This window comes from Salmo salar, chromosome 01, assembly GCF_965601325.2.
Source record: "Salmo salar chromosome 01, fSalSal1, whole genome shotgun sequence".
In the NCBI taxonomy this organism is placed as follows: Eukaryota; Metazoa; Chordata; class Actinopteri; order Salmoniformes; family Salmonidae; genus Salmo; species Salmo salar.
Genome location: NC_138291.1, coordinates 139493760 through 139506719, shown reverse-complemented (window position 1 = coordinate 139506719; position 12960 = coordinate 139493760). Strand labels below are relative to the sequence as shown.

Below are 12960 nucleotides of genomic sequence, written 5' to 3'. Positions count from 1 at the left end.
AGCCTACCTGGTTAAATAAAGGTGAAATAAAATAAATGTATATTTTATTTCTCTTTAACTGCATTGTTGGAAAAGGACCCCTAAGTAAGCATTTAAATGTTAGTCTACGAAGCATGTGACAAATAAAATGTGATTAGACATAGCCTAGGCTACTATACGACGGTGGGAAAAAAATATCAGAATTAGGCTGCCTGTCTAAACGCAGCCCACATTTCTTTGAAGACGTGTTGATTTTGAAAGGCAGTTGATTTATCCAATCTCGGCACAATATTTTGTTATCTCGAATCTGCACTCTCCAATCAGTGAAAGAAGACAGACGCCCTATTTTGCGGCCCGACTGTAATGGGAAGATTGTTCAACCAATTTCAGGACAAAAATTGGCTGTGAAGAACACGGTTTGGCAGCAGGTTTGTTTCATATTAGTTTAGCTTAAACAATCTAAATAGGTTAGTGGTTCGCTTTCAATTATTTGAGGCTGTTTGTTAGTTAGCGTTATTTATTTTACATTTGAATCGGTCATTGGGGAATTAAATCAGTTTTGGGCTCATTTGGGGACACGCCTCGAACTGTATCGCTAATATTAGCTAGCTAGGAGTTGAGCCTAGTTAATCTAGTTACCCAAACGTTTGCGATTACCTCCGTTGAGAAAAGTGTAGCTAACGTTTAACTATGCAAAACGGCCTTAGTTTTATACTGTAGTTGGCTAATTAGCTAGCTTGCTAACTCGCCTAGCTACATACAGCGCATGTAACGTTACACATGGGTTTAGCCAATAATCATAACTACCTGGTTAACATTAACCAGCTAATACAGGTTCAGACAACGTTAACAGAAACATAACAGCCGACTTCTTGACCAAAAAAATATGCGCTAGATAACGCGTTACTGTAAATGTGTTTGTGCAGAAGTAGCTAGCTAGCTACTATAGGCCTTCAGAGCTACCTTGTAATCTAGTTGGGTAGCAAGCTAACGTTACTAGCTAGATTACTTCCACTGTTGCCACGCATTAGGTCATTGACTGGCTAACGTTAACTAGCTAGATAAATAGCTTGTCCACATCAGTATTAAGCAGACGTTCACTTGCTAATGTCATCCCTTACTTACACTTTACACCCACACCAGAAGTTACTTATCTAGCTAGTTACAATAAGAGGTGGCAAACTACCCCCAACAAATTGTCGGGCGACTGTACTGAGTTAATTTGAGCCGTTTGACCCGTTAAAATTACATTCAGCTATGTCATCAAGCGGCAACCACTCGTATTAAGGGCGGTGATTTGGGATGTTTTACGTTAAATTACAGTATAATAAGTACATTTGTGTATCCTGTGGCACGGCATTAATAGGAATTAAAGTAGCCTAAAGACCGGCAGATGGCAATATTAAGTTGTGCCATCTTACCGTCCAAATGCATTGTATGCAGCCGGCAATACATTCATATCCTCTGTGGATAAAATAAAAAAACGGGGGGGAAATGTGTACTTTCCTTTCCATTTCCACCACCATGCTACTGGAGTGGCTAAAAGCCAATGCCGGATGTTTTCAATCACGTTCAGCCAATCAGGTTTAAACTCAGACCAGGGGTTCGGTCTATTTTAAGCAAGCCTGTTGAGTTGGCAGCGTCGCATTAGTGGAAACCAAGACTGTTCTCAAGGCAGACCTGGATGTAACTAGATATGTTTGAGTCCGGGACAATTTTAGCTAACCCTTTTCCTAACCACAATCTAATCGTCCCAACCTGCCACTAATTCTCCTAACCTGCTCCATAAGTTTTCCCTTACCTGCCGCAAAAAGTAACTTCTGCTAGTCCAAACCAGCAGACCCTCCAAGAGAGTCTTGGTTTCCACTAATGAGATACAGCATTGCATTAGGTTAGGGGTCAGAAAAAAAACAGACTGCTGCAACTTTATTGGCTGAATGTAAACAGAACATCCAGGATTATAATTTAACTAGGAGGAAATCAAAGCCTATGCTGTCTGAATTGAGAATGTTGTAAGAACCGGTCCACGAGGGATACGAATGTACTGCCGGCTGCATACAATGCATTTGGACGGTAAGATGACACGACTATTGCCATCTGCCAGCCTTTGGGATGTCATTCTATTTGTAAGCAGGGGCAAGGCAACAGGTTTGATTAGTGACAGGATTGGTGAAGTCTTGTCTGACACGTCCTCAAGAGGCATAGCCTTATTTCCATTGTTGCCTCCCCACAGCAGATCCACAGAGAGGAGGCTGTTCACGTTTCACCGCTGGTGCAAGACAATGGAGACAGAAATCGAGCAGCAGGAAGAAGAGACCACGTTCAGCAACACTGACACTAACGGTAAGACATGAAGGCTATTCTGTCAATGCATTATCAGACATATCAACTATTGGAGAAAAGAGGGTGTTGTCAGTCTTTATAGAAGGGACTACTGGTATAGCTGCATGCTAGCACCATGACTGCATGTCAGATGGCCATGTTTTTTTGTCCAATTCACTGCTGTTTTTGGAGCAGTTCTGCCCAGTTTTGATCCAGGAAGGGGAGTGGTAGGGTCTGAACACATGCTGGGTGGATGCTGTCGCCTGGCTGGAACATGTATAGGGCACAGTGTAGCATCAGGCTAACGCTCCAGGTTTCTCCCTCCAGGTAAACGCCCTGCCGAGGACATGGAGGAGGAGCAGGCCTTCAAGCGCTCTCGCAACACAGACGAGATGGTTGAGCTGCGGGTACTGCTGCAGAGCAAAGTAAGCCTGTCAACAGAAATGGGATTTTAGGCCTATTCTTTTTAAAAATAGAAATTCTTGATAGTCCGCTGAATGATAGACATGGAACAATCTGACCCATTCTGTCCCTAAGTAAAACCCTCTTTTCCCCTCAGAATGCTGGAGCCGTTATTGGAAAGGGTGGCAAGAATATAAAAGCCTTACGCACAGACGTGAGTATACAGAATTGGCAGCATCAAATATTTTCCTCGACCAGGGGATTTGCTGTAAAGCTATAATTATTAGAACTGAGAATTGCTAGGGACCTCAGGATACGATATCACAATACTTGGGTGCCAATACAATATGTATTGCGATTCTCATGATTGTCACAATTCTGTGTATTGTGATTGGACGTTCCAAATGTATTATTGTTCACCATGTCTGCTGCAGAGACAAGGGGGAGCATAAGGATGAGTTTGATCACTCAGGGAAATAAAGTTGCTGGCTTACTACTTAAAAAGATGGAGAATAAGCTATAGGATGAAATACCAGAGTTTTGACACAGCAGACTAGCGTGAGCTAACGCTACCTACAGTAGCAAATAAATATGTACAATGCATTCGGAAAGTATTCAGACCCCAAATGACAGAATTGAAAAAATGTTTACCAATTTAAACTGATCAGATTTATTTAAGTATTCAGAACCTTCAGATCAGTACTTTGTTGAAGCATCTTTAGCAGCAATTACAGCCTTGAGTCTTCTTGGGTATGACACTACAAGCTTGGCACACCTGTATTTCCTGCGCTGTCTTGGCTGTGTGCTTAGGGTCATTGTCCTGTTAGAAGGTGAACGTTCGCCCCAGTCGGAGGTCCTTAGCGCTCTGGAGCAGATTTTCATCAAGGATCTGTCACCCAGTCCCTGCTTCTGAAAAACATCCCCACAGCATGATGCTGCCACCCCCATGCTTCACCAAAGGGATAGTGCCAGGTTTTTTCCAGATGTGACGTCTTTCATTCAGGCCAAAGAGTTCAATCTTTGTTTCATCAGACCAGAGAGTCTTGTTTCTCATGTTCTGAGAGTCCTTTAGGTGCCTTTTGGCAAACTCCAAGCGGGCTGTCATGTGCCTTTTACTGAGTGGCTTCCGTCTGGCCACTCCACTGTAAAGGCCTGATTGGTGGAGTGCTGCAGAGATGGCTGTCCTTCTGTAAGGTTCTCCCATCTCTGGACTCTGCAGCTCTGTCAGTGACCATCGGGTTTTGGGTCACCTCCCTGACCTAGGCCCTTCTCCCCGATTGCTCAATTTGGCCGGGCGGCCAGCTCTAGGAAGAGTCTTGGTGGTTTCAAACTTCTTCCATTTAAGGATGATGGAGACCACTGTGTTCATGGGGTCCTTTAATGCTGCAGAATTGTTTTGGTACCCTTCCCCAGATCTGTGCCTCGACACAATCCTGTCTTGACGCTCTACAGATCATTTCTTCGACCTCTTGGCTTGGTTTTTTTCTCTGACATGCACCGTCAACTGTGGGACATTATATAGACAGGTGTGTGTCTTTCCAAATCATGTCCAATCAATTTAATTTACCACAGGTGTACTCCAATCAAGTTTTAGAAACATCTCAAGGATGATCAATGGAAACAGGATGCACCTGAGCTCAGTTCCGAGTTTCATAGCAAAGGGTCTGAATACTTATGTAAATAAGATCTGTTTTATATTTTTAATACATTTGCAAAAATGTCTAAACCTGTTTTCGCTTTGTCATTATTGGTTATTTTGTGTTGATTGTTATGTTACAGCCTTATTCTAAAATGTATCAATGTGGAAAGAGTCAAGGGTTTTGAATACTTTCTGGGTGTACTTTATATGTATAGATATCATATTGTCCAAAAATATTGCGATATGTAATTATATATATATTTTTTCTTCTCCCATCACTAATAATTGACGTTGTATACCTAACATTTTCATAGACATTATGGTATCCAACAACCCCATTTCTAATGACAACCCTAACGAGCCCTATTAAACAAACGTGATCCCTGTATTAAATGGTTATCCTCTGATAAAGGTAATCTCCCATCTATAGACTGACTGTCATTGTTTGACTTGATTGGTCAAATGGTGCATGTCTGAACACTTGGAGAGACAACAGCAGATTTATTTTATACAGTAGTCAGATTCTCGCTTTCCCAAATGGCACATCTATAGGTTGGCTCATGTGGACAGACATGGTTTGGCTTGATTGGACCAGATTTGGGGTCGAGTGTGGGTGGGGCATTCTCATGGTTCAGATAAAAGGAAACGGTCCTCCCTACTGAACTCTGAATGTGATTTCTAATGCCCCTTACAGCTTTGAAACTATACCGGACTGTGGCGATGTCCCTTCAACTGGTGTCTCAAAGCCTGAGCGGACCTATAGTCTGTTACAACCTCTATAGCCATGCAGTCCATTTAGCTAACAGTGTGTTTGTTAGAGCTGGCTCAGTCTAGTCGCCGTTGTTCTTTTTTCTTTTTTTTAAAGCAGTATAGTGATGGAGTATAGCGTGTATTCAATTAAAATGTATTCCTTCTCCCCCTCTTCCCTCTCCTTTACTTTTTTATTTTTGGCCACCTTCCTCCGTTGCCCATGTACTGGATCGACATGCCCCTCCTGCGTTGCCCACCTTGACGTTGGCCCAACCTCCGCCCCTGAACGCCCGCCCACCTGACACCCCGGTTGGCCCCGCCCCGCCCCGCCGCTCGCCCACAAACGTGCCCCTCCTTAAACGGGCACCTTACTTGACATCATGTGATTGAATGCCCTTGCCCAATGCCAACCTCCACGGCCAATGCAGTACAATGCCAGTGTATCAGTCCCTGACAGCAGTGGCCCAGAGCGGTATGTCCCACCAGTTATTGCCTCACTGCCTGATTAGAACAGAGAACCATGTCTTTGATAACCTGCCTTCTGTTTCATTTTAACATTTTTTTACATATAGAACCCCTCCCCTTCCCCTTTATCAGGAGACGTGTATTGTTCCATTGAATTTTTCTGTCTTCTCCCCCACATTTAGGTATTTCCATTTAATTTGGACCTTTTTTTTGTCACTATAAATGAAATTACTTGTCCCATACAGAGGGAGATTTAAAAATAATTATCCTCCACTTTCAGTAGTTCATATTGAACTGTTGGATGTTTCCTTGCTGTGATATTATTCGTCTTGAACTGTGGAAAGGAAAGCCAATGATATTTCTCGCTCTGTCCTTCTGGCCCACCTTGCTCCCCCCTACCCCCTGCGCCCCTCCCCCACCCCACTGTTCTCAACATCACTGTTCATGATCTGAGCGCTCAAGCTCCGCCCACTCTGTCACTCATCACTGTCGTCTCTTTTTTTCCCCCCTTGTGCTGCATCTCCCTGTTTGGTTTCTCTCAGGCCCCCCCATCGGTCCAGACTGCCTGCCAAACCTCTCATTCCCCCCCTCGCTCCTGTCCGCCACCTAGTGGTTACCACTCGCATCCCCCCCACCCCCTGCTTTCTTTATTTGTTTCTGTTCTACCCCCGACCCCCTGTCACTATGAGAAGGTGTGCCGGTGGCACGATTGTGATGGCGATTTTATTCTATATTTTTTTTAATTGCTGCACATGATGATTAAAAGAAGGCTTCTCTCTCCCCCTGACTGGCCAGCCTTGTGCCTCACGTTGTAATCTAACGCCCTGCCAAACCTGCCCCATTCCAATCTTCCTGTCTTTCTTTGTTGAATGTGAGATAAGCGAGTGCATGTCAAGTTGCTCGTATTTCAGTCCAGTGTTGGGAAAGCCAAAAGATGTACAGTATACAGCAGTCCTCTTCTTCCTTTGCTTTTTGTTTTTTTTAACTCTGTGTGACCTTCACGTGAGTGTTAGTCTTAAAGTACGTTTTTTATTTGACTTATTTATTTATTTTCTTTCTGTTTTGCATCATTACCTTTGGCCACATGCCATTTCCTACCAGGATCCTGAGTGTGAGTGCAGATATTGACACCATCGGAGAGATTCTGCTGAAGATCATACCTACTCTGGAAGAGGTGAGTCCCCCGCGGCCTCCAAAGATATAAGAGCGTCTGCTAAATGACATGCATGTAAAATGTGTAGGTTTGTATTTTTCCCTGATCCTCAGTCGAGAGTTAAAGGCCGTATTTGACCTGACTGATCTGTACCTGTTTTTTCCTAGTACCAGCATTATAACGGGATTGATTTTGACTGCGAGCTGCGTTTGCTGATCCATCAGAGTTTGGCCGGGGGAATCATCGGGGTGAAAGGTGCCAAGATAAAGGAGTTGAGAGAGGTAAGATGGGATCCTGCTGTCTGTCATGTGTACACCACTGGTTTCAAAATGTTGACTTGACTCAGTCCATAATCATGGTTAAAGATAAGCTGAAATGTAGTGCATGTGCTTGATCAGTCCTTAATCGTTGTTGCCCACTTTTCCTTAGATGGCTATGGGGAGTGTATTGGAAGATGTATATTATTTCATGCTCAAAGCTGAAGAAGGGTCAAACCCATTTTGAACATTTGGCGTTGTGCGGAGTCTTCCTGTGTTGCGGGTGTATTTCATGTTGAGCTTCCTCTGTCTCCACCAGAACACCCAGACCACCATCAAGCTGTTCCAGGAGTGCTGTCCTCAGTCCACTGACCGTGTGGTTCTGGTTGGAGGGAAGCCAGACCGTGTGGTTGAATGCATCAAAGTTATCCTGGACTTGGTATCTGAGGTGGGTGAGAGTTCGGTTCTGAGCCGGTGACCACAACACACTTCCCCATCACCAGTGTCTAAACATGGAAACTCACTGAAAGTCAGTCACTTATACTAGAATTGTACCAATTTAACAGCAGACACTTTTTTGTTTGTTTTACATATTCCATTTACAACAGTTGTGGACATTGTAGTCATTTCAGAGCTACATTTCTTCACAGGGCTACAGACATGTAGCATCTCAATAGTATCATAGTGTTATCCATCTTTCTGTAGGCGCCTATCAAAGGGCGCGCCCAGCCCTATGACCCCAACTTCTACGACGAGACGTATGACTACGGCGGCTTCACCATGATTTACGAAGAGCGGGGCCGGCGGCCCATGGGGGGCTTCCCCATGCGGGGCAGGGGGGGCTTTGAACGCATGCCCCCCGGCCGTGGGGGCCGACCTATGCCCCCCTCCAGACGGGACTATGACGACATGAGCCCTCGTCGGGGACCGCCCCCTCCCCTGCCAGGTAGAGGAGGGCGTGGAGGGAGCCGGGCTCGAAACCTGCCCCTCCCCCCACCACCACCCCCAAGAGGAGGGTAAGGAGATTAGCTTCCTTTTTGTTCTTTCATTGACTTGTTTATGGCTACCTCTATCATATTCAGTTACTCAGTTTAAAAAAAATCTAACCGTGTACCTTCCCTGTGTGTAAGTATCACAGCTTCCCCACTACTGTTAGTCATATACATCATCTCAGGGATTTCTCCTATGTTAACGAGATCATATAGACCCAAGTCATACTGTCAGACTAATCCTTAAAGTAATATTTTATGGCACAGTTCCACTGAGTCACGCTGCACATGTTGTGTTTGTTTGCAGAGGGGACCGGTTCTCCCACCAGAGTTATCACGGCAACATGGACGACAGACCAAAGTAAGTCATTTGTGTAAAAGGCATCAACTGCAGAGTGGTTAGGGTGAAACTTTTCCACTTCTCCAAATCAGCATAGTTTTTTTGAGAATGGAGCTCTCGGCTGTGGAGTTGAAAATGCTGGGTTTACTCTTCTGTTGATTTAATGGGCGTCAATATGGTTTTAGCCATGGCACAGTAGCTATTCTGTCAACATTACCTCTTATCTTATAAGTAGATGACTATATGAACACCACATCTGTATCGGTGTCTGCTTATGAATACTGATTCCAAAACAAGTTGTTGTGGCTCTTCACACTCTCGGGTGGCTAAACGACAAGCCAAGAAGGACTTGTCACACTTGTGTTGTATAGACTTGTCAGCCTGTTGGTTTGGGGGATACTATCTGTCCACTAAAGGTGGTAAACTGAACCCTCTCCATCTCATGCCATGTTAACCCTGACAACCTCCCATCTTATCTAAGCAGCGACAGGAGAGGAAGACCAGGAGACCGCTACAACAGCATGGTGAGTGACCTCAGCATTTCTGCGTTTGGATAAGGGTTTAAGCATGGTAGAGCGAGTTAGTCTGTCAATTGCCTGGTCTTATAATAGTAGGCAAGTCGACACAGTTTGGATTGTCGTAGCTACTCTACTTATGGAAATGGATTGGTATTGTTTTCCTGTTCTAGTGAAAGCACTGTGGTTTGGACACTGTGGCGCTGCTCTTCAACGAGCGAGCGTTCTGGTTAGGCCTCTTGTTGCCTGGCAACAGTTGTCTCCTTGGTTACCAAGGAGCAGCTGAGTACATAGTCTGGAGCTGCTAAACTAACAAATGAACTTGAGGTGAAACCAAAGCGATTTCTGGGCAGGGTTGGTAGGGTCGTACCAATAATGTACAAAGTCGAAAATGAATAGGGCAGCTAAGATTCATATGCGCAAATTATGGAGCTCAATCTTAAATGTAAACCAGTATTGACTTGATGTAGGTTTCAGTGTTGTAATAAGCTTCTCATTTTCTCTTTCTCTCTTCCCCATGTCCTGCTGAATACAGAGTGGTGGATATGGTGGTGAGTCTCCTCTCTTCCACATTTACTTTTGGTCACGGTAGTCTCTACCCTGTTTGAATGTCTCTTAGGTTGGTGTAAAGACCTTTCTGTCCAGCAAGCACCACCAGCTCTCCCCCTGTCCTTTGTCACCCTGTTGGTCTATGTAGTCTGTCAGCCACAATGTGACGTATTGTTATTCTTTTCCTCCATCTTTTCAAAGACAACAATTCCTCGTGGGAGCCCTTTCAGTCTGGTGAGTGCAAATGGATCACATTTGTATCATGTCTCATTTTGTTGCTTCTGTATTTTGTCGTTGTCGTTTTATAAAGGGATGACTTTCCTCACAACAGTGGATAAATTCGAAATGGTATCTCTTGGTCTCTCCAGGTGGCCGAGGGTCATACAGTGACATCGGGGGTCCCGTCATCACAACACAAGTGACCATCCCCAAAGATGTGAGTAAAGGATCAAATAGCAGTCCCAAGCATAATCTTACCACCACACACACATCCATAAAATATGTACTGGAGAAAAAAAGAGTTGAGAGAATTTCCGATTGATCAGAAACTCCCCACATAAGCCTCTATTCATACGTCGTTGAAATTTCCCCCGAAACCTGGTTGTCATTGTGTCAATCACATTGTTGGGGAAAAGTAACCCTGGCTCCTCACTTGTCGTAGCTGGCCGGCTCCATCATCGGGAAGGGTGGCCAGCGGATCAAGCAGATCCGTCACGAGTCGGGAGCGTCCATCAAGATAGACGAGCCACTAGAGGGCTCAGAGGACCGCATCATCACCATCAATGGAACACAGGACCAGATCCAGAACGCCCAGTATCTACTGCAGAACAGGCACGTGCTAGCACCCTTTCCTCTTCTCCGGTGAAAGCAGTATGGTGGAAACCTATTCAACCCGTCACCTATCAGTGGTAATCAAGGAAGAAAAAAATAGTTGTTCATGACTAATTGAAATGAAATTGAACATAATGGAGTTCTAGAAATGATTCCTGGGGTTCCTTTATTCACTTTTCCACTGTTTTGTGTTGCAGTGTGAAGCAGTACTCTGGTCGGTTCTTCTAAACAGGGAAGTGGAGTGAAGCCAAACTGCCATGCCCATTCTCTCCCTCAGAGCCAACATTCCCCTGCTTTGGGTAGATGTGCTCTCCCCCGGTCATTTAACACACCATCTTTTAATTAGAAGAAGTTTGGAAATTCTCTCAAAGCTGTCGAATGAATGCCTGTTATTTTTTGCGCTGCTTTTTTTTCTTCTGGATTCTTGTGCTGTTCTGTACTTGGAGTAAACTCATGTGTTCTCTCTCTGCCTCCCCTGAGCCACTCCTCCCCCAGTCAGTACAGCATGCAGAATGTAATCTTGTTTTGTAAGGAACATTTTATGATTAAAAAAATAAATGTAGGTTCTTTTTGCTTATTTTTTTTTTCCACTGAAAAACTAGGTGCTGTATAAAAACTGAAATATACAGTAATAATTTCATAGGATGAATAAGTGCTAAGATTGTTTTATTTTGTTGGTAGACTGATGGGGCCAAAAGGAAAAGTACTGTTGATTTTAATTTGAGTTTAGTTTTCTACCTGATTTCAGATGTTTAACAAGCCACTCATGGGGATGAACATGATGTAACTCATGCATACATAATAATTGACATTCTGATCCATTTAGACTTGCTTTCGTGTCAGTTTGTAAGCATTTGTTACATTTTAGATGGGATCTTTGTAGATGCCAGTCAGTTTGCAAGGGGAATGTAACAAATGTTCATATGAGTGGCATGTTCGCTCTACCCGTCTGTAGTATCTGCTGGAAGTCTTGAGTAATAAAATCTGTGCCACCTTTTACTAAACGTGTGGTGGGGGGCAGGCATTTTCTATTATGACATGTAGGGCTAACGCATCATAATTACAAATGAACTGTTTACTTGCTAGTCGAAACTTGGACATTTCCGACTTGCTGATTCTTTGAACGCTGCACGTGTATAACTACAACCAGCTAGGTTGCCATCCAATTGGCGACAGATTGTCGTGTCAATATTCTAAAATCCGCATAAAAACAATTGTACATTTTCCCCACCAGAGACATTTCCATGAAATTGACCTGTTGTTGATGAAAAGGCTGTACGCGATGACGTAGTTCACATAACTTTTTGCCAATGTACTGAATACACGTTAAATGGGTTTCTATCGTGTTTAACTCTACTGATGGTTTGCGTTGTAGGCCTATTGACTTTGGTCTTGCCACATGAGCTTTAATCAACAGCTAGCAAATACGGTGCGGGTAGGATAGCCTCAGGAGCGAAAATCTGATATCAACTTTGGAGGGGACAATTACATGAAATTTTCTCAAGAGCAATTCCTGAGGGGGACAGCAAAAGTAGTGCTGTAACACATAGCCTACATTGTAATATGGTAAATGTATATTGAGGAACCAAAGAAATAAGGTGTTTGCCGTACTCCTAACTACCGATACCCAAAACTACACAACTAATCACAACAGCAATACCATTGCCTTTAACAAATCTTAGTTCAGTCACCAGTTTAAGTTGAGAGTGGGGGTATCCATGGCATTTTCCAATTATGTTCCTATTTTACAAGTCAAAAAAATTGAGAACCTTTCATAATGTTGCCAAACAAAGACTCAACAAACTTACCTGAGACTCCCTGTCTCTGCCAGTCTGTCCCTGCATATCTGTCCACAACTCTGCTGTCTGTGTGCCATCTGTTGCTTGCTCTGCCTAATGACATCATTGTGAAACATTTCCATTAGAATTTCATTTCTTTCTTATGAACATTTTATCAACTAGTCTTTGAGATATTAGGCTACTAGGGTTCTTACTATGCGTATTGTATTGAAAAATACTCTGATGTCCGTCTTTTATTTTTCTGCCATTTTTCTACCTGGCTGGCTGGCTACACACACACACAGTGTGTAGGTTATTTACAGTAGGAGATGGGCTTCTATCATCTTCAATCATTCTATTTGGGCTTCGATCTAAAAGGTAGCTAGCAAATGTGAAAAGGATTAAAATGACAAGAGTTGACAGCTGTATGAGTTCACCATTTACACAACATATGCTGCAACCTTTTGTAATTTTAATAGTTTGTTTCATATTGGCTGGCTTCCAACAATAGCTGAATTTGCAAAGCTAGCGAGCACCAATTCAGTTTCAGTGGGGTTTGCTATAATCTTTGCTACCCGGGTTAAATAAAGGTGAAATAAAATAAATAAATAAAAGTTCCCTTGCGACAATTTAGCTTTTGCAACGAGACCATGAAATATATTTAAGACAATGGTAGAAGAGAGTGTAGTTCTGTTCAGTTTGGACTTCAGTTTATCGCTAACCTTTATCACAGGGACTTTGAAGCACTAACTTACATCATCATCTTCATGCTGATCTTGGAATACATTGACGATAGCAAAGATTCCATCTTTGACGACGCCACATAAATGGAATAGGTACTAGCTAGCTTAATAGTTAATATTTGCGCGCTAGCTCTGCATATTCAGCTAGTGTGTGTGTGCGCGATTGACTGGACGAACCTCATGGCAGTTACGTGCAAACTAAGGAACTGGCAGTGGATCAAACCATTGTGAGGCAATGGGCGTGGGGG

General features: G+C 43.5%; 1 protein-coding gene across 6 annotated transcripts; it reads left to right on the top strand.

Annotated features, from left to right (window-relative positions):
* Positions 1 to 221: 221 nt before the first annotated feature.
* Positions 222 to 11195, top strand: LOC106562047 (heterogeneous nuclear ribonucleoprotein K). 6 transcript variants are annotated; one of them, XM_014126619.3, is made up of 16 exons: positions 222 to 407; positions 2213 to 2322; positions 2629 to 2726; positions 2861 to 2917; positions 5521 to 5564; positions 6659 to 6731; positions 6884 to 6991; positions 7287 to 7415; positions 7673 to 7983; positions 8264 to 8317; positions 8778 to 8820; positions 9347 to 9362; positions 9562 to 9594; positions 9729 to 9796; positions 10022 to 10268; positions 10389 to 11195. In XM_014126619.3, exons 2-15 carry the CDS (start codon positions 2262 to 2264, stop codon positions 10223 to 10225), a joined length of 1299 nt encoding a protein of 432 aa, XP_013982094.1. In that variant the 5' UTR covers positions 222 to 407; positions 2213 to 2261; the 3' UTR covers positions 10226 to 10268; positions 10389 to 11195. The 6 variants fall into 6 exon arrangements, with proteins under 6 accessions (XP_013982094.1, XP_013982097.1, XP_013982087.1 ...); XM_014126622.3 differs by having other exon boundaries at positions 223 to 407; positions 6878 to 6991; positions 8781 to 8820; positions 10022 to 10191; XM_014126612.3 differs by having other exon boundaries at positions 223 to 407; positions 6878 to 6991; positions 8781 to 8820.
* The last annotated feature ends 1765 nt before the right edge of the window (positions 11196 to 12960 follow it).